The sequence below is a fragment of the Lingula anatina genome, chromosome 1 (assembly GCF_051362555.1).
Source record: "Lingula anatina isolate TDL-2025a chromosome 1, LinAna3.0, whole genome shotgun sequence".
Lineage (NCBI taxonomy): Eukaryota > Metazoa > Brachiopoda > Lingulata > Lingulida > Lingulidae > Lingula > Lingula anatina.
In genome coordinates, this window is record NC_141767.1 from 37,515,961 (window position 1) to 37,537,313 (window position 21,353).

At 35.8% G+C, this 21,353-nt stretch overlaps 3 protein-coding genes across 6 annotated transcripts in view; 2 read left to right on the top strand and 1 right to left on the bottom strand.

Moving 5' to 3' along the window:
- The window catches only part of LOC106164715 (phosphatase and actin regulator 2), a 37,586-nt gene extending 17,660 nt beyond the window's left edge, over positions 1–19,926 (bottom strand). Inside the window, exon 1 of one of the 3 annotated variants that reach the window (XM_087001657.1) lies at positions 19,905–19,926. In XM_087001657.1, coding sequence (XP_086857783.1) covers positions 19,905–19,911 — 7 coding nt within the window. In that variant the 5' untranslated portion in view covers positions 19,912–19,926. Of the gene's footprint in view, positions 1–2,116; positions 2,307–8,230; positions 8,412–19,904 lie in introns of those variants that run through there. The other 2 variants (XM_013542715.3, XM_013542716.3) reach the window with 2 other exon arrangements.
- LOC106164717 (syntenin-1) lies at positions 2,422–13,768 on the top strand. 2 transcript variants are annotated; one of them, XM_013542719.3, is made up of 8 exons: positions 2,422–2,588; positions 2,714–2,775; positions 9,834–10,132; positions 10,494–10,655; positions 11,488–11,663; positions 11,976–12,147; positions 12,456–12,547; positions 12,958–13,768. In XM_013542719.3, exons 3-8 carry the CDS (start codon positions 9,875–9,877, stop codon positions 13,010–13,012), a joined length of 915 nt encoding a protein of 304 aa, XP_013398173.1. In that variant the 5' UTR covers positions 2,422–2,588; positions 2,714–2,775; positions 9,834–9,874; the 3' UTR covers positions 13,013–13,768. The 2 variants fall into 2 exon arrangements, with proteins under 2 accessions (XP_013398173.1, XP_013398172.1); XM_013542718.3 differs by lacking the exons at positions 2,422–2,588; positions 2,714–2,775 and adding an exon at positions 8,508–8,675.
- On the top strand, positions 13,950–19,631 carry LOC147764323 (uncharacterized). The gene is made up of 2 exons (XM_087001658.1): positions 13,950–16,899; positions 17,186–19,631. The coding sequence occupies exon 2, from the start codon at positions 17,206–17,208 to the stop codon at positions 19,072–19,074; it is 1,869 nt and encodes a 622-aa protein (XP_086857784.1). The 5' UTR covers positions 13,950–16,899; positions 17,186–17,205; the 3' UTR covers positions 19,075–19,631.
- Positions 19,927–21,353: the final 1,427 nt, after the last annotated feature.

Genomic DNA, 21,353 nt, shown 5'->3' on the forward strand with positions numbered 1-21,353 from the left:
ATGGTCTGTTTTTCAAATCCCTCTATGATTTACTGCACAGTTGCTGGTCAATTTCAGTTTTACTAGGTCACCATCCTTTAAAACTTGAAGTCTGTTAAATTTCGGTGTACTTGACTTGAAAACTGTGGATTAAATTCTGAGAGCATTAACAACAACTGTAGAAGTTGCCATTTCATATAATGACCAACAACTTTACTGCATATGAAAATATATTCTCTTTATAGGGGATAGTTTGAGGAAAAAGTATTTCATAATAGGCCCATGAAAATACCACAGTCTAGAAATCAATATGCATCAAGATACTGTCACACATAGTTGAAAATAAGCCTCCAGGGTAATTGACTACAGGAAATAAATGTCCATTGAAAGAAATAGTTTAGGTTGACAGACTGATCAAAAACAGAGATGGCTCACTGGTTCTGCTTTATTACAACACACACAGAAATGAAATAAAAAATAAACAAGGCAGCAGAGCTGTCATGTGTACAGACAAAAAGCAGAAAATAATGATGCATAAAACTTCAACAAAAATAAACTAATCAAACTAATTTTTGAACTTGATCTATATATTAGACCTTTGAATAAGTGCTGCAAGTTTCAAAGCAAAATATGACATGGTTTACATTTTATTTGTATAATGCTGGATAAAATATGCTGGAAAAAAAACAGCATAACTTTTGGATAAATGGTCTGATCAGGCTGATTTTCCTGTATTTCCTTTCTCCTGATTTTCCTTGGATTGACCTGTATTTCATCAATATTCATCAGTTCTGTAAGTTTGAATACAAAAGGTAAAAAAATTTTCATTTTATTTGTATAACAATGAAAATGCACTGTGACGATGATGTCGACAGACATAGGCAAAGGCAATCTGTGTCTATACATAAAAAGTAGAATTCAGTTATAAGTGAGCTAATTTTCATTTACAATTACATCTGAGGCAATAGCTACGTATACCTGAACAGAAAACCCTGAATTCTACTTTCAAAATCTTATCATGTTTCAAGTCAGTTACATATCCTGGCCATAACCTTCTTACTGTATTTACCTGATCCGATTTACAAATATGTCATTCAAAGTATCCTTGTGAATACAAACCCAACTCAGTCTCAAGAACGTGTAATGGTCATCATATGAAGTAAATTGTCCTAGTCCAGGAAGAAATGATACACTTCATCATGCACTCATGTCATTAAGCCAGCTTCTGTATGGAATTCTAAATCACTGCCACTGACAAACAATTTAGAATTTACTGTACGCGGATAATTTTTTTCTATTTCATTTGACTAGAAATATGTAATTATCCAAGGATTTTAATTGTAATGTATTTGTAAGATGACCTGTTTCTTTGTCATAGAAAAAAAAAAACATGAAACTGAATTGAAATGGGAAACTGTATACAGTAGCATGTTAGAAGAAAGTATCCACACTGGAAACAAAGCTTCATTTGAACCGACTGTGACAACCATTAAGCAGAGGTATAAATCAAAGATTTAAAAACAAGGCACCATTAAGCACACCTCTACACTTTTGGAATTTTCATCTGCTTCATGTCAAATTCTATAATCAGCATATCCTAAAGAACATACGCCATCACATAACTATTTTTCCTGCTCATAATAGAGCAAGGCTTTCAATACAAAGAATTTAAAGAATCAATGCCTCCTACTCTTCCTGACTTGAATTTAAAAGATGTGCCAGTATTTGGACACCTTGTACTAGACAAAACATATGCTTCAAAAACTAATTTTTGAAAAAATAAATTAAAAGTAATGCAATGTTGTACATGGCTTTAGCAGTAAGATATAGGCCTTTATATTTTGCTTCAAACAAATTCATAATAAAGAGACGCATGTACATCTGTGACCCTCTTGTCATCAAGTCATCCGACTGAGAGAGAGGAAATTCCTTATGCACTACTGGCATTAAAAGAAAGCAGCCATGTACTTGCGCCTTAATCAAAACTCACATCTGTCACGCTGCCATACTTTCTGGCCACATAGCCATACATCTTGGCATACTAATGCGTTCAGTTTTCCCCAATCTGGGCTGCAACAAACCAGACCACCAGTCACCAGAGCAGGGAATCATGCTCCCTGATTGTATCCACACTTACCCTCACCCTCCTTCAATTCCTTCAACCTGTTCTTTCTTTTTCTCTTCCAGAATCTCATGTCTTCTTTAAATACTGTTTTTTTTTTTGTTTGCAGAATCTCACAGAATACAGGAATGCACACAAGACTTTCCTCTATAACTAATTCTGTTCTTGGTCCAAGTTGGAGTTGCCCTAAATTTGCTGCTCTCTTGGCTCAGGTCACTAAATTAAAGAGCAATTTACCCCGGGTCCTATTGGCTAGGCAAAGTCACATGGGCCACATCTGAAATATGCGTGTGATCTTTACGCTTACATTCCGATGCCAGGGTAACTGGCCCACCCTGCTGTGAAGAATAACTTAAAACAGGGTCACAGGGAAGAGAGAGAGCTGCATATTGCATTTCACATTCCACAAGTGTATCCAGTACAGAGAGCAGCACACACAAATACACACACACACACACAATGAGATGCAGTCAGTCACAGGAGCAATGTGAGTATTCAATATGAATTCAACTTGAGGCAATGATAAACTTCTTCTTAAGTTCCTGTCCTTTGGGAGAACTTGGAAAATTACTGGACCTACTTTATTTTTTTTCTTCATATTTGTCATTCTAGCTCAGAGATAGGCTTATACTGAAGGATGGTTTAAGAAAATAGAAGACGAGAAGAAAAAGAAGGTAAGTGGATCAAAGTGTTAGAGACTGTCTAAAATAAACTACACCTGTTATTTTGTCCCATAAATGGCATTTATACCAATAAAAATTGCTACAGATTTAGCTGGACAAGAGCCAAATGTGTCTCTACCTCCATCATCTGCATAAAAATCCACTAGAAAAATCTCACTGCCATATAAATGTTATCATTACTGCCAATAAAAGTACCACAAAAAGTCAAGTTTTTGTACCAACTGAAGAGGTGGTATTATGTGAGATGTATTGATCAGGGTCACACTTATTTACCATCCATAATGTATGAAGATTAACTGTTCTATCCTTTCACAGCAACAGATCACTTCTAATCTGAGAAAATCTCTGCTAACCACCACTGATGTCAGCTTTCCATGAAACACTCCACAGCCTTCTTCAGGGTTCTTAGCTAGAAACTAATACAGCGTATCTATTTCTTATTTACTGTCTTGAAACTAGGTGTTTAAGATGTGCACTAAACTGACACCACAAGATGATGCAGAGACAAGAAAGGCAGCCATTTTCAACAGTGATTCTTAAACCCACTTTATGCTTAAATTAATTTTTTTTTTCAAACAGAGACCACCAGTAAATATCTAATTTAATGCAAACAATTTTAATAAGTTTCAAATGTGTCTTACTTCGACCATGGGTTTATGGTACACGATTCAACAGTTATGTGACCAGGGCCCCTTAACTCAAAAGCATCGCGTATTGAGAATAGCGATATCACATAGAGGCTACAATGTGTTATGTGGGGCGAGTATGGAATCGAAACGCTTGTGCTCAGTCGCAATGCGCGATGCTTTCGAGTAACGGGGTCCAGTTCACCCAATCTACATACGTCCCTAACCTAGTACTGTGTTCATCACAGCTTAAGCCAGCCTTTACAACTTGGTTTGCTTTAATATTGAATTTGAAGGTATCCATTAACCAAACTGTCTGTTGCCAAAGGCTCTCATTAACCATATTTCTGCAAACTCAGATCGAAACATCATCTTCACCAGCAAAAAAAAAAAAAAAAAAAAAAAAAAAATCATCTAAGCAGTGGGAGAAAGGAGATTTAACACACAATATCAGAATCTATTTTTTCAACTGTCTCATTGAGAATTTACAGCCAGGAATGCTGATATAATGTACTAGTACAAATGTACAACCAACAGGGAACCAGCCTAAATCCTCTTGTCTTGCTAAGAACCAGTATTTTTCACTTTGGCAGGAGCAGGCCACCTCCAAATGTGCATGTTTTCCTTGTATGTCCTTTTTCATATAATAAAAATCTTTCTGTGTCAATCTGAATTTGAACAAGTCCCCTCAAAATAGCTTCCCAAATGATAGTCGCACTGTTCACTAGTATATATCATGGAGGTGTCACTGTACTGTGCTGCCACTGTGGCAAAATGAGGTACTAACTGATATATCACCTGTGGAAATAAAATGAAGGGGCTTTATTGTATAAAATAATAGAAGTAAACTATAATTAATGTCAACATCAACTATGACATCTATGAAGTCTGAAGGCTAAACTGGAGCAAAATCTATTGAATATATGCTTTATATGATAGCTGCCAAACAGGATATTACAGAAGTGCAATGGACCATATAAGGGATGAGTTATGTTAATTAACTTCATCATCACATATTAATGGGAATCATGAGACTGTTAGTGCTGCGTGATGTCACATAAGACTACTAAATATGTGAAAATTCAATTGAAGTGAGACTAACCCTTTGGGAACAAGGATGAAACTCCCATGTGCTGAGAACGTTGGCATAAGGTGCATTCCCATAAACTCTTTAGGTCTACATAGATCGACCCAACTCTGCAGGGTTTCTCACTGAGTGCATTCAGTTTAACAGATGAACAAGCCTCCTCCTGGCATTAAAGGGATAATAACTCTTCGTATGAGATCTATATTTCACAATAAAAACATTGTGAATAACTCGTAGAAATACAATATATTCTGTTTTACGACAAAAACAGCAGTTATAGCTATTATTCTGATATCCGAGCTTGTCTTCAGATCACGTGACCTCCATTGATGGCTATACTCTGTTATAATATCTTAGGCTATACTCTGTTATAATATCTTAAGAGATTTTAACAAAAAACCTAACTTTTTTAGAAAAAAACAGGGACTAACTTTGAGTGTAAAAATGGATTCATTAACCATTGGTAAGTGTGGGGAAATTGTTGTTTACTCCAGGAAAGTTTTTATTCCTTAAGAAGTTTTTATTCCTTAAAGTGGAACACAGACAAGCTGGTGGTTATACAAGTATATTGGAAACAAAAGGAGACATGTCACTCAATTAAGCTAATTGCACTTAGCATGAGTTCACGCAGAGTTGGGTTGATCCACATAGACCGATGTTGTCTTTATGAGAATGGGGTCTTACAAAGCAAAAATCATGATGGGTACTTATTGTGCAAGAAAAAAATTAACAAAACCTGAGAAAAGACAACCAAAAAAATATCTGTGGACAAATTCTATAACTTTTTGTTTGTTATCACACCATATTTGTTAGACTGTCATCATTTCTCATTTCTGACCCCTTTCTCTTCTAAATGCCACATGACTTTTGGCTACTGTGGATGATTCCTATTGCTCTAGAGATTAAGTTCCTCTTGTGGTAACCTTGAGCTGAATAATGCAATTTCCTGGCTATGTGGTTAGCTTTGGTTATTTTCACAAATAGCCACACCCAGTTGCAAACCATTTAATGAAGGGAAGGCAAAAGACCTGAGAATTATTCATTTCACTGCTGACATTTTAACAGCAAAAAAAAAAAAAAAAAAAAAAAAAAAGGTGGCCCAACTTACTAGTAACTGTAGGCTCACCTTAAAACACAGCGACTTAAAGTAAAATCGACAAACACCACCATATTTTTAGCACAAATGGCTTCCAAGTTCAAAATGTGGTCAAAACCTCAATATTAGATTATATGTCATATATCCCTGAAAAAAAATATGAAAAGAAAATGTGTTCACCTTAGCCAGACTTCAAACAACTGGTACAGCAGTCATCCTTGTTAGTAGGTAGAGCTTAACATCAAAACGTCTTTTTTCTTTTTATCGCCAAGTAAAATGTCACTGGGTTCATCAACTTGGATGCACCAGATGTCATGTGTTTTACTAAGCTGCAGCATAATACTTTGACCTTGTCTCTAATATGACAAACATCAGCATTTGGAAGATTTGCATGAAATGAAAATCATGGCATGTCCTCACATCTCTCTTTGTTTGATAAGTGGCTTTCTTTTATACTGGTATAAAAAAGCAAGATCAGATTTTCAAAATAACGTGCAGCTTATTGCCCTTCATCACTCTGGAAAGAGTGGTTGATAATTTCTATGTTAAATACAAAAAACTCCCTTTTCTCTCATTTTGTCAAGGAACACACTTGCCCCTTTTAGAATATAAACCCAACTACTTCAGTGTCAAAGAATTTTATTTATTTAATTTTTTTTATTGTGAAAGCACAACTGTTAAAGAACATGGTAAACATAATTTTTTCCATTAACGTCAAGACCAGAATATTGATTACTTAGTCATATGAGAATAAGTTCATCAGATGCAGTTACTTCCTGAATGTGTCTGATGTATATTTTCACATAAGTCACAAAATGTATCTTTACGGATCTTCCAATTGAATGTCAAAGGAGGAAATCAATTCATCTGCTCTGACAATGACTACATGATCCTGATAACTGCATCAATTTACACTTACACAAAGGCAACACAATAACAACATTCAATGCTTTTACTTAACATATTATCATGCAAGGACTTATTCTATAATTCAATCAAGATACTAACAAAGTGCTTTTTGTTCAGTGTGTCAGTGTATTTCACGTGACTTAATTGTAAATGAGAAGAAAAACTGGTGGTTATCAGTCTGTATTCAGAATACCTCAAATGTAGGTTAATCTACTCTATTAAGTTCTATTAACTTCCTAGTTAAAATACTAGTAGCCAATTTTATAATGTACTATGTTAGAACATATGTAAAACAAACAGATGACTTATTTTTCATGTATCAAAACAAGCCATATCATTTTTGGTGGCATTAGGCAAAGATGTTAGGATTAAACAACAGGTGATACAAGAGAACATCATGTAACAAGCAGCTGCTACAAGGCAACATATACCTTAATGCATTACAACCATTTCTCTCAATTGCAATCAAATGTATACAATCATGCAAACCTTATATTCAACCACATATCAATCAATACTCTAATATGTTATAGACTTGTAATATCATTTCTATTTTAAAATTAATAAAATCATGGACCTAATACAAAACAGTATGTCACACTGATGAATCTAGAAGTATACAGATGAAGGAAAATGAAATGTCTAAAGTTTTTTTTGTGTCTAGAGTCAAATAATGAAATATATGAAGCGTATACAATCAAATCATGCTCATTTTCAAACTCTACTTTTACTCTGTTTTCCTATGTATGCAACTTTTGTTGAAAAACTTAAATGAATTTGTTCACTTTTGTAAGTACTACATATCTGATTGTGATATCCAAAGGAGTGTTCTAAGTGATATTTAGCTCTATACACCTAACAGGGTCATAGTTTGTGATGAATCAAGCATACATATCCCAGGGTCATCTCTTCATATCCCTGCATTGTAACCACCCCCCATTGTTACTCCCCAAACAAATTATTATGTTACAGGCATCAATACACCTCCACATCATTACCTCCCCCATCCCCTCATTTCTTTCCTATTGTTACTTTCTCTCGTCAGGTTTTGTATGACCATTGTGACAATATTACTTTGGGGACAAGAAAGGTGTATTTTTGTTTTAAAAAATGTAAATTTACAGGAAGGTTTTGAAATCAAGAACTATCTTATGCATGGTACATTTTCACTAGTCATCTGAGTTATACTGTGTGAGAGTAACCATGTATGGTAGTAATGGTGCAGGAGAGTACTGTTGAAACTGAATGGGGACATAAAACAATGTAGCCTGTATCCCAATTATTTAAATGGTTACTGCTCCTTCCTAAGTTATGACCAAAAGTTAAATAGTTCATTTTCCTGACATGCATTGGCAACGATTTAGTTTACTAAAGTCGCCTCTTCATTTATGTGAATAAACGAATATAGCCTAGGACAAAAGACGTTGTCTGTTGGCGTGTGATGTGTATGTGTTTGTGTGTGGGTGTGCGATTAATCAAAATTAAATCGGCTGCCAAGCCCAAATAATAGCACTGCTTCCCCCCCCCCTCATTGTGTTCACTGCAGTTTTTGACTGTTGTGTCGAGAGCCCTCCGGTACTAGTAAATAGAAAAACGCAATTTAAAGATGTGACAAAGAGAGAAAAATAATAGGACCAGCTGCAACCGGAATTGAAACAGCGAAGAAAAAAGTAAATTTTCAAATTGACCACAACGTTTTTCACTTCAGATAATAATACTCATATATACCTTTTTCCTGTACAGTTCCATTTTTTGTACCTTTTGGCGATTTGGGCGCGGGGTCACTGGCAGATCTTTGATGTTGTGGTTTTTTGCCAAGTTTTAAATCTGGGGTCTCCATATTGCAAACGGAAATAGCCGAACACCTTTAACTTCCGGTATGATCTTAAGCTTTTTTTTTCAGCAAAACCTTAAGTATAAGTTTTGGTATATTTCGAATAATCAAATATATTAACTGTCATAAAATGAATTTTCATATGATACTTTCTGTGAAAGAAAAATAAACAAAAGCCCATCCCATATACCATGATGCACCGCAACAATATTCTATTTATAAATCGCACCATGACCTAATGTTCTTGTGATTCACATGATCTGGTGACGTCAAAAGCAAAATAAATAGGATAAGAGACCTTTATTTCGCAAGTAACTACTAAGAACAACCTCGTCTAAGGTAAGCATATATCTGTAAATGAATTTAGATAAGTTTTCAATACGTTTGAGTCCCAAAGACAATCGTTTAAGTCGCTGGCAGTCTTCGGTACTCTGTTATTTGGCAGCAGCACTACGATCAAGCACAACTGAAATGCAACGTACTCCCATAATCTATCCTCACCGTATCCTGGTTTCATTCGATAAACGAGAATTAATTCTGCACCCCTTTGTAGGTACCTCAGTTATTCTACTAGTAAAACTATGTATGGATTGACCCTTTTATGAAGTGTTAAAGCAGTTTGTTGATTTAGGTTGATTTTTTGGTCTTGTACTTCCTAGTCTTCGTATCCGTCGCATAATGATTATCCTGAAATGTCTCGAATAATAAATTTGAATTTAAACAAGTTGACGGGATAGGAAGATAAATATATTTAGCACTTAAGTGATTATATAACAACGGGATGAAGACAGGGTAAGAAAAAAATAAGCAAAAATCGTAAGCACTGCATGTCTTGTGACTCAGTGACATCTTGTCTGTCAGTCACTAGGGTCACAGGGACAGAATCTAGGCTACTGTATTCAGTAGTAGGAAAGTAAAGTAACAGTAGTAATAGTATCATAAATTGTCACATATTTCAGACAGTTGTTGTAGCATCATGAAAAAACTGTAGAAACAGTGCCTCGAATTTGATGTTTATTAACTTGGGTATTCGTTGTCAGTTGACTGTCAGTCTTAAAGAATTTCCTTCTGCCATGGTCATTAAAACAACAAGTGCCCCTGGACTCAAGTAGTCTACATACAGATTTGATTTAGTACCAGAATGAACTTAACTTTATGTGTGAAACATGCATGGATTCCCCATGACGCATATAAACCACTTCTACAAGTCAGCCAACAAGCATCAGGTGCATGAATATTCCATATTTATATGTGGCATCACTTTGAAAATTACAACAGATGCTGATTACCCAATAAATGCAGCAGTATGTACTAAAATATGGGTGGATATTGAATTTAGTGCTTAACTTAATCTTATAATATTTACATCTAGGGTAGTATGATGTGATTTATTTCAAAATTGATCTTGACAGACATTAAGGAAACACACTGTTTTTTGCTCACATATTTTTGTTTTCTATGGTTTGATTTTTAAAATTTTTTTTTTTTTACTTTTAGATTTAAGCAAGTTATAGATTGTCAACCAGCACACCAGCACCATGTCTCTGTACCCATCACTAGAAGATATGAAGGTGGACCACATGGCCCAGGCACAGATGCAGCACAGCCAAGCCCAGGCCCAGGCAATCCAATACCCACAGCAGGGACAGGGGTTGCCATACCCTGTGAACCCCACGGCCGCTGCATACCCACAGTCCTCTCTGTACCCTTCACTCAATGAGTACATGGGGCTGTCTCTGGATGAAGGGGCTATTCCTCCTGCTTATGGTCAAGTGGTGCCTTCTGGGGGAAATCAGGTGATTATTATTATTATTATTATTATTTTGAAGTAATTATGTTGGTAACTATATGGTATGTAATTTACTATTTTTCTTTTACTTGGGATGTTTAAATTACAAGAGTGCTCATTTTTCAAAAAAAAAAACAAAAAAAAATTACGCTTTTATTTATGAAAGGTTATAAAAATTTTATTTGATTAACTGTGTTAAAAATATTGCTCTCATTTCCAAATGAATACTACATACAAATGAAAACTGTATTGAGATTTCATGTAATATTATCAAAACATTCTAGTCCCTCTTTTCACCCCTTCTTTATATTGAATCCATTATAAGCAATTTTTCTTAGCTTAATTAATTTGTATATTTGTACCATTAGTTGGCAGTGAGACAGACCCAGACCGGGAATATGCAAGTGGCCCCTGTCACTGGTAATGATGTCGGTTTAAGAAGAGCAGAAATCAAACAAGGAATAAGAATGGTCACGCTGTGCAAAGACCAGCAGGGCAAGTGTGGCTTGAGAGTGAGAGGAGTCAATAAGGCAAGTTGATTTTAGTGAAGAATCAGTGGAGTTCGTGCTGTCTGAATCATTGTATTTTTTTTTTTTTTTTAAAGAAAAAAAAATTGAACTTTTAAAGTACATTTACTAGTAATTTTGTCCACTTATGGACTTTATAATTTGAATAGCATCATTGAGAAATACAAAGATGCAGTTCAAAAATGCACTAGGAGGAAATATTATATTGTATGTGTTATGGTAACAGGTCAATGAGATAGCACACAGATAAGGACTTCATAAATGATAGGCCACTTGGCTAAGCTGCTTTTAGATAAGATATGTTCTCAGGTGACTTGGCAGAAAAACAGCTTATAAACTGAGCCAAGAAAAGATGAAATTTATTATGATAGCACTGGTAATACATGTTTGCAGTGTCTTTAGGTTCATTCTCCATATTTGAGTGGAATACATGGACACTGTTACTAAATTATTGGATTCAAGATTAGAAGAAAGTTAAACATGTAAGATTGGTAAAAAACAGTTATCCAATAATACAAAATTTGTGTTTGGTCTCACTGTATTTGAAGTAAAAAGGGTGAAAAGACCTGCCATTATTAACATATTTTTTAATTTTAGTTTTAGAGTGCCATCATCATCATCATCATCATTAAGGTTAACTGTTAATAACCAGCCAAAGTCTTCTCAAGGAGGATGCAATATTATCTAGTCATACTAATCATCTATTGACAGACATTGTTCATTGTTTCATTATTTCAGCAATACTTATATAATTTACACAAAAATATTCATTCAAACTCAAAAAAAGCGATCATCCTATCAAAAACTGAGAGTTGTGCGTTTTGTGTATCTACAGGGTGTGTTTGTTGCCTTTGTCCATGTGAACTCCCCTGCAGCCTTGGCTGGCCTGAGGTTTGGGGACCAGATTCTAGAGATCAACAACCAACTTGTGGCTGGCTGGGACACAGACAAGGTCATGAAGTTCATTAAGAACGCAGCACCAGAGAAAATATCCATGGCAGTACGTGACAGGTAGGGTGACAGGGGGCGACACATGTTGGACTCTGGCTCGCTTGGACAATGTTTTAGTGGTTAAAAGATGCATTTTTTGGATAAAGAATATTGAAAAAATTGAATAATTAAGTAATTTATTGTGTAATTTATTTTAAAAAAAACCTTTAAGCTCTCATGTAAGTGTATGCTTTGAATGCATTGCAGTCTTGTATTTTGTTTGTAGTATTGTTAATATTTGTAAGTTTTTATTAAATAAAGATTGAAGTTAACCTCAATGACCATATGATTTTTCAAGTGTATTTTACGCCTATTTAAACAATTCTGTTACAGACCATTTGAGCGTACTCTGACCATGCAGAAGGACAGTGTGGGACACATAGGCTTTGTCTTCAACAATGGTAAAATTAACTCCATCGTGAAGGACTCCTCTGCTGCAAGAAACGGCATCCTTACAGAGCATCAGCTCATTGAGGTCAATGGTCAGAATGTTGTAGGACTAAAGGTATGGATTCAGATGTTTAATAATCAAGTTTTCAGCTGAAAACACGATTTAAATTGTGTTATGGCAAGGGTTGTACAGAGTGGTGTCAACTGAGCATTAATTTAGTAATTTAAAAAATATTTTTCTAGATAATTCTAAAGTTTTCCAGCTACTTTGGAAAATTCCCAACTTTTGAAAATGCATATAACGATTTCACATTAAAGTAATTGTATATTTGTGAAACATACTTGTGAAGAGCCATGTTTGAGTAACCATTATATTTGAAACTACAAAACTGAGTACTGAAAATAATTTTGTGCCATTTTCAGGATTCTGAGACACGTGACATCTTTGCTGCAGCACCAAGGACGGTCACTGTCACCATCATGCCTTCATTTATCTATGAACACATTGTCAAATGGTAAGGAACTAAACATTTTATGCTTACAAGATTATGGGAATGGGAGTATTTTTATTTATTCATTTATTCTTTTATTAATTTTTTTCTCATTTTTAATAGCATTCAGCCCCAAATCTTTCGAATGGTTCAAATTATCTTTTCAGAAATTTCATACTTTTTTCAAAGGGAGGTTTGTCTATGGCAGTGACTGAGATGTTGCTATATGTGCAAAATTGTAATATGAAGTTTAGTGGACTGTTTGTAAAAGAACTAAGAGATAGATATACGGGCCAGAGCTGAGTTTGGCACACAAACTGGGAGGGATCTTTTGACACAAAAATAAAAAACTTGCACATTTTTTAGAAGATAAAAATATTTTCCATTCCAATTTTTTTTTTGCTTTTCTTACATTTCAATTTCTATCTTTTCAGCATGGGTTCCAGCTTAGTTAAAAAATTGATGGATCACTCCATCCCCGACATCTAAACTTAACTGTCCTGGAAAATGCAGATTCAGGAAAAAGTTGTGCAGAGTTGCACATAAACATTATTGCTGGATAAATGTTTGGATGACTCAAAATAACTCTCTGAGTTGTTTTACCTTGTAAATATTTAAAATCTGTAAAAAAAATGGTCACACAGAAGGACAATCCTCTGGTCGAATGAGAAGAAAAGCATCTATATTTCTGCATTTGGAGCAATAGGAATAGAACTAATAAAATGGAACTGTGAAAATGTTTGCATGTGGCATGAAGAACATACCATGTAGAAAGCACCTTCATTCAGTGCTTATAATTCTGTATTCAAGAACTAAAATCCAAGTTTTCAGTGGATGCCTCAGGTGCAGGGTCAATTGACTGATGTTTCTTTGAATAGAAATGATTCTGCATGGGCAATTAGTGTGATATCAACGTGATTACTAAACTGCTTATTTATTCAAGATTTTGCTGCATATCATATGGCGTAGTTTTTGAATCACCAAGTTTAGCAAAAGATGGTCATAATAGATGTTCTCTTTTTGTATGAAGGCACTTGTTCTACCTTTCTACAGTACATTCTAATGGCAGTGCCATTAGCTTATTGATAAGAATGAAAAATATCGAGTTTTGATAAATGTAAATATTAGATTTTGTGAGTTTGTGGAAACGATTTGTAGGATAAAATAGTCGAATATTGTAACACAATGCTGTTTGCTCTATTTTATTATAAAATTGATTTATAAATAAATGTGTTTGTTATTAAATGTTTTTGTGCTCTCTACCAGCAGTTTTCTAGCTGCGACAAATTTGTATATATTTCTCACAATTTGGAACCGCTTTACGACTTCTAGGAGTGTTGGTGTGTACTATTATACCAAATCACTAAACATCATCAACATTAAAGATGTGTTGCTAGATGTATTGTCCCCTTCAAGCCTGCACAATATGACCTAAGTGAGGTAGTTATCCTGGAAAAATGAAGTTGTATTTTGTGCAATGACAAGAGCATTTGCTTTGAAAGTGGTTATTAACAGAACACTAGGAACTATCCACCCCATTGTGTTACCCGTTGTGAGAGAGCTATGACAACCAAATTGAATGCATTAGAGAAGACAAGGTGAGATTCCAGTGGGGAGAGAAAATGTTTTTGAAATTTTAACTGTCGTTTTGACATAATTGCCGTTATCATATTTTCAAATGCATAACGCATTTTCAAGCAAACTAATAATCAAATGTTGAGCAAATATGAGCGTAATTTTTATGATTGTCATAATATTTCAATGGTGCGCTTCTTTTTTGTGCTCAGACAGCTAGAGTAATCTAAGCAAAAAAAAAACCGTTATTAAAAATTGGATAATTTCCTTGTGTTTACGTTTGTACTATAAAGATAACCGTCTCTGCATTGAATCTTTGGTTATCAGTAACATTTTTTAATCACCAGCTTGTAATTGGACCCAGTTAACTGTTTACTGGGTCCTAGGCTTGTGGGGAAAATCTAGCAAAAATGATTATCAGTTTTCTCGCAAAATATTTATTTTAGTGATAAAAAGATTGATCAAAATCCTGATATGTGACCTATGTTGTCTCCGAATGAAACGTATATGTATGCGTTCAACCCAACGGAACCACAAATTCACCTGAAGCGCAGTTTAGAAACTTAAGCCCGTGATACACTAAATTGTACCAGTACTGGTATTAAGATTTAATATAAATTATAACCGATAAAAAAGATCAATAAAATTGTATCGGGTAAAAGACGATGTTTAAATAACTGTTGCTACCTCTAGAAAAGTACAATTATGTAGTTTTCGACAAATAAACCCACGGCCTTTTCCCATTTCACAAAATTGTCCAGAAATCAAGTTTTGTGTATAACTAATGTAAGTAACTATGGAAACAAGTATCATTTTCCAGAGCTAGTAAATTAGTGTAGTGCTTTGTATAGACAAACAAACTAAAACAAGTTTTGTCCTGCTGATATGAGCAAATATGTAAAAAAACGTTCTGGGCAGAAGATGGTTAGTTTGGCCTAGGCTAATGCATGTGCGGAGGAACAGGTATGAAGTAACTAATTTGTGTGTGGCAGAAATAAAAGAAAATTGAGTAACTACTTTTCTTGTCGTCATGGACAATTAATCAGATCAGAGGGACAATAATTGACATCCAGACATGTTAACTGACATTCAACAATATTTGTCCAGAAAACAAGTTTTGTGTATAACTAACGCACGTAACCATGGTAACAAGTATCATTTTCCAGAACTAGTAAATCATGTGACTGCTTAAAAAACAAATTAAAATAATTTTATCGGGTAAAAGTAAAAATGTTGAAATAGCTGTTGCTACCTCTAGAAAAGTGCGATTATGTAGTTTTCGACAAATAAATCCACGGCCTTTTCCCATTTCACAAAATTGTCCAGAAATCAAGTTTTGTGTATAACTAATGTACGTAACTGGTAACACGTATCATTTTCCAGGGCTAGGAAATCATGTGGTGTGTTTTGTAGAGACAATTAAAATAAGCTTTGTCCAGCTGATATGTGCAAATTTTATGGAAATAAACGTTCTGGGCAGAAGATGGTTAGTTTGGCCTAGGCTAATGCAAGTGCGGAGGTACAGGCAAGTAGTAACTAATTGGTATGTGGCAAAAATAAAAGAAAATCGAATAACTACTTTTCTTGTCGTCATGGACAATAAATCAGATCAGAGGGACAATAATTGACATTCAGACATGTTAATTGACATTCAACAATATTTGTCCAGAAAAAAAGTTTTGTATATAACTAACGCACGTAACTATGGTAACAAGTATCATTTTCCAGAACTAGTAAATCATGTGACTGCTTAAAAAACAAATCAAAATAATTTTATCGGGTAAAAGTAAAAATGTTGAAATTACTTGTTGCTACCTCTAGAAACGTGCGATTATGTAGTTTTCGACAAATAAATCTTGTCGTCATTGACAATTAATCAGACCAGAGGGACAATAATTGACCTTCAGACATGTTAATTGACATTCAAGCATGGTGTAAAATATAATTTTTTTCTAATTCAAATCTGTTTACAGACCCGTAGGACAAACTATAAAAATAAACATTACAAATATTAGACAGCATTAGCAAATGTACGGTCCCTTAAAACAGAGGTGATAATATACATTTATATCTCACGTATGCTTTGACACTTTTCTCGACTGACTTATTTCAAATGTGCCTTGCAATGACTAAAAGACAGCTATGGCTAAGACAAATTAAAGGGCGAAATGCCGACTCCATAGAAGCAAGATATGGGTTCCACAACGCATGTTGTATTCGAGAAGAGTGTATTTCTCTTAGTTAGGATGACTCTTAGCGGCCATGCTATATGTCTCTGACATTGTTTCAATCAGGATATACATTGGGGGTGGATATACATTGTTTTCGCCTATGGGTTTATGTACATTTATTATTTTATTTTATTATTTATTTGTTTGTGTACATACGTTTCGCCAATAAAAAAATAAGCATACACAGATTTTGTGTAGAAGGTATGAAATTTTTCCTATGTGTTGATGAAAAAAATATTATAGAAGACATATTACAGAAAGCATTTATGTGATAAAAAGACACCTGGACATTCATACTTATAACGCTGCTAATCGCACTGCTTTTCACCTTGACAACGAGTAAAAACACACGTGGAACGTTCACCGCTCTGTGGCGCCTCTGTGGTTAACTGAGGAACTGGCCTCTGTGCCACCTGTCGTCCTTAAAGTCTGTCGCAGCACTCACTATTATCTCACTGGGAGGGAAATTGGCGTCCTGTCTGCTTCAGGAGACCGACAACAGACTTACAGTGCCAGTTGTCCAATTTGCTTTTGCCGATACATATAGAGGAATCTCAAGAAAATCGACAAGTAAGATATTAATTTTTGCTTTTATTTTTGTGTTTTTGGCAACGGAAATTTCATTTGTTTTTGCGATATTATGAACATGTAAAACATCATTTAGGAGACTATATAGTTATATAATTACAGAATTGAGCATGCGCAGTCCATTTATATATAGGCCTATATATACATGTACACTGTAAATGAAACATTTGCTACCTGAATTCAGCTACATTTCAATTCTAATGAGACAGACAGAAAACTATAAAAGACAGATTATCGAATTTATTCTTGAAAGTATTTCTCGTTTCAGACATATTACTGCATAAAAAAATGAAAAGAACTGATCAACAACAGCATTACTTTGGTGAGTGCCGTTCCAAAAACAGCCACGAGGAAAGCTTGGATTTTGAAAACGAAGTCTGCGACAATTCCGAGATGAGAAACTTGTCATGCCATATTGCCTCAAAAGGAAGTCAACAACATCCAAATAACGACGACGGAAACTTAGCAGATCAGCATGACCTACGGGACGGCGATGGGATCGAATTTGATGATTTACAAGGACGAACACAGTCTGAGGAAAACACCTTGAGCGAAATGCTCCCACACATCTTGAAACTCTGTGATCTTGACGTCGTGACCAAGGAGTTTGAATACACTGGGTTACCGACGCATCATGATTCTTTGCCTTACGGGGCCTACGCAACAGAGGTGCCAAAATCGCCTTCAATTCGAGGACGCTATCGAAACAGTGATCCTGGGCAATCAGCGTCCAAGGAACCCCACACAGGTCACCATTCGTTGTCCTTACGGCAACATAGCATTGATTCCCCGTCTTCAAACGTTATTTGGCACAATGGGCGGCGGTATCGATTGGCATTATGTGACGACCAGGAAGCACCCGGACTTGGGCTGACCTCTCCAAATAGTCCAACCAATTTAATGTTTCCTCCGTCTCCGCCGTTTTCAAGCAGGCCCCACCCGCCAGCGTTCAACATTATTGCTCCTTCGCCAACAATGTCTCTTACGGGGAAAGACTGTAGTGCAGGTAAAATCATGATGTCTTCTCTGCGTAGAGCAGAAAAGAACATTTTTGACTCAAAATCTCCATCTTTGTCAAGCCCATCTTCCTCGATGAGCCCAGTTTCAACCTCGTCTTTTTCCAATTATTTGTCTGCTCGAACACTATATGAAACCGGGAGTCCTCTGCCTCCCGTATTAACTCCTAAACCTTTAAGGAAAAATTTACTTCCTCCTCTGGATCCATTGGGTCGAATGTCATCTTCTGGCGAAAGTATGGACGGCAGCACCCCAGACAGGATGCATTTTTTCAGTAAAAGCCCTCTTCAAAGCCCTCACAAATTGGAACCGTGCTCCCATATATTTCATTCAAATAATCTAGATGGAGGTTATAAATACAACGAAAAAACTCCCGGGACGAGGAAAAAGAAATCTTCAAGATCCACGAAGAAGAACATCAGTTCTGATAGTGAGAAATCTACAGGCTGTCTTATTGATGAGGAGCAGCGCCGCAGCAACTTTGAAGTTAAAACAAGACCTCGCAAGAAGTCGAGTATAGCCACAAACAAGGCTAATGTATTGAAGTGTACATCAAAGGTCAACAGAATTCTGGTCAATGATCCAATACCAGAGAAGTACGCCCAACAGGTTGTAACAGAGCATCCGAAAAGAAAAACGAGCAAAACTGTCAAGACCAAAAAGCGTCACAGCTCATTCAGTGTTCGGTCTACATATCGGAGACGCACTGATATGTCGGAGACCAGTTCAAAAAGTGGCGAAGGGCTCAGTCAAGATGGCAGGGACAGTTATTGTACTTCTATTGCGAGTAGCGTAGATGCTGCGCCCCCATCACCTCCTATTCGTAAGAGAAAGAGTGCAATAGTAGTTTGCACAGACGGACCTCGTGACTCGAATGTTTATTTTCCTGAAATTAGTCTTAAAAATTCACCTACATCGAAAAACTGTTTCAGCTACCAGGGGATGGTTCAGCATAACGCGAAACCCGAGAGAAGAGAATCTAAAAATAAGTCTTCGAAAACGCATCGCTGTTCTAATGCAACGAAACCGATTGTAGAGAAAGCGGAAGTCGCAGAAACAGTTGAAGAGAGAGCGAGTCCTCAGACAGAAAGCATTAGTTGGAAAATCCAACGTTTCTTTCAGCGCTCTCCTCAAAACTAGACATATGTATACTCGACTGTATAGAATTCCTGTCACTGATTAGCATGTTAATAATTCATTTTTCGGAAGTGGAGAACATGTGTTTCACGTTAATCACGTATGTAGAGGCGATAATGAATTTCAATATAATCTAATTCGCATCTTGATAACCTCTACATGTCAAATAAGCAGCGTTTTCTTTCACTCATTTATACTTCATTTAATCATTTTTTCTTAAAACTGATCTCAACATTTCCCCGATTTTTCTGTTACAGAATAATAAGTCACATTTTACATTAAATGATTCTGATTATATATTTTATATTTCATTATCTCTCATAACAGTTAAATGTAAAGCTGCTTGGCAGGCCTGTTATACGAGTATATGCATGTATGTATAAGCCATTTTGATTAAATTATCAGAACAAATATCAAGCATATCTTTTTTATTTGAAATAGAAAAAAAGAAAGAAACACAAGAACATGATATTAGAAACTGCTTGGAACAAAATCAGAGTGATCCTTTATGTAATTGGCTCCTGTGGCTTATACAGAGCGTAGACCTGACTACCAAGCGCCCTTAGGATTGGGCAGTAACTTTTAGCTACAATACAGACAAGTATTTTTAATTTCCATTGGATGGGGAAAAGTCTCAGTTCCCGCGTCCTGGGATAAGTACCCCTCTCTCGTGTTGTCTCTTCCGGGGCAGCACGGTTTTATTATTTTTTTCCAGAAAAATAAATGTCAATTATCGCCGTTTCTTTGATAAGAAGTGATATATCTGCTTAAGACCTCTTCTTAGCCAAGCAACTACTCTTAAAGTTGACCTGCTGGACTTTATCGTAACTTACCCGCCATTTTTTCCCCGTTATCACTGTGAGATTGCGACCCTTGGTGTTTTCTCTCTCTCTAAAGTACAAGTCGTTTTGGCGCGACTTCGCTGCTCTCCGCTTGCAGCCTATATGGTTCAAGGCAAGCAGCTAGCTGTCGCAGCTCATTGACGTGCAACAAGGTCCTTGCGTAACGTCTAATCTGGTGAGTGAATTTATAGGAAGACCTTGTTATGAAGTGTTCTAATGTCATTCTTAGTGACATGTGTTTGTGAGGCATCTGCAGAAAAACAGTGCAACGTTTATATACAAAATCTGTATTTAGGGCTGGCCATGGCGTAACCTGCCGAGTCTAGTATAGCTTTCTATGTTCTCCATATTATTTATATCAACAGGTGGTTAGTTGTAAAGGTAGATATATAGAGATTAATATCCATTTAAGGTTTTTATTATAAGGATTGGCATATTATGGGTTATAGTTGAAGAATAAGTCGGCTACAGTAGATGGAAACGGACCTACTTGTGTCGAATACAGTAAGTTTTCTGATAATACATTGTGACCTAATCAGGTCGATGGGTTACGACACTCCGGGCATATTCAGTTGTTGAGCACGAAATGGTACAATAATTGACACATTTGTTGTCTCTCTACGTTATGTATGACATATGATAACAATAGTAATAACAATTTTACGTTTCGTAGTTACAATCCATATCGCACAAATTATTTAAAAATCCTTGTTTGTAATTCTGCACGACTGTGTGTTGGATCCAGGTGCTGATCGCGGCAGCCCTAGCTGTCATGTCACCGTTTTGTTTCCATATGTCCTAGAAATGTGTTTTTGACCTATTTTATGACTTTATTAAACGGTTGGCACAGGTGAGTGAGAAGAGATCTCATTTGAGTGTGGTCCGACTTGCCAGGAAACTCGTGTCACGACGGAGAATGACGGAACTCCGAGAACCCCTATACACTTGATTTATAAGGAGACGGAAAAATATGACCGTTTTCTTTTTCTTTGGTTGAGATAGTGGAGGTAAAGATAAAGTAGGCGAAATATGCGCACAAAATATCCCATTAAAATGGAATGTGATTGCATTTTTGATGCGTTTCCCTGTAAGCTCAATGTCAACTCCTTTTCTTTTCATACATACAAACCAGTTTCATGCTCATTTTCGTTGATATTTGCCTCCGTGCATTGGCTACGAATTTTTCTTTATTTACTACTTGGTTGCATTTCTTGTCAACTAATGCTACGTTGAACTGTACATACATCTTAATTTATAATGTTCCTCAATTACAAAATTCGCTCAATTTTTGACGCGAAAAACTTGTCTTATTTCACTTTTCGTCCATTTTATTATTTCGATGCATGTATAAATGAAATTAACCCATTTACTTGGATAATAGGTTATGCGAGAGCAGGGCAGGTACGGTACTAATAAACCCATAACAGCATAACAGGAAGT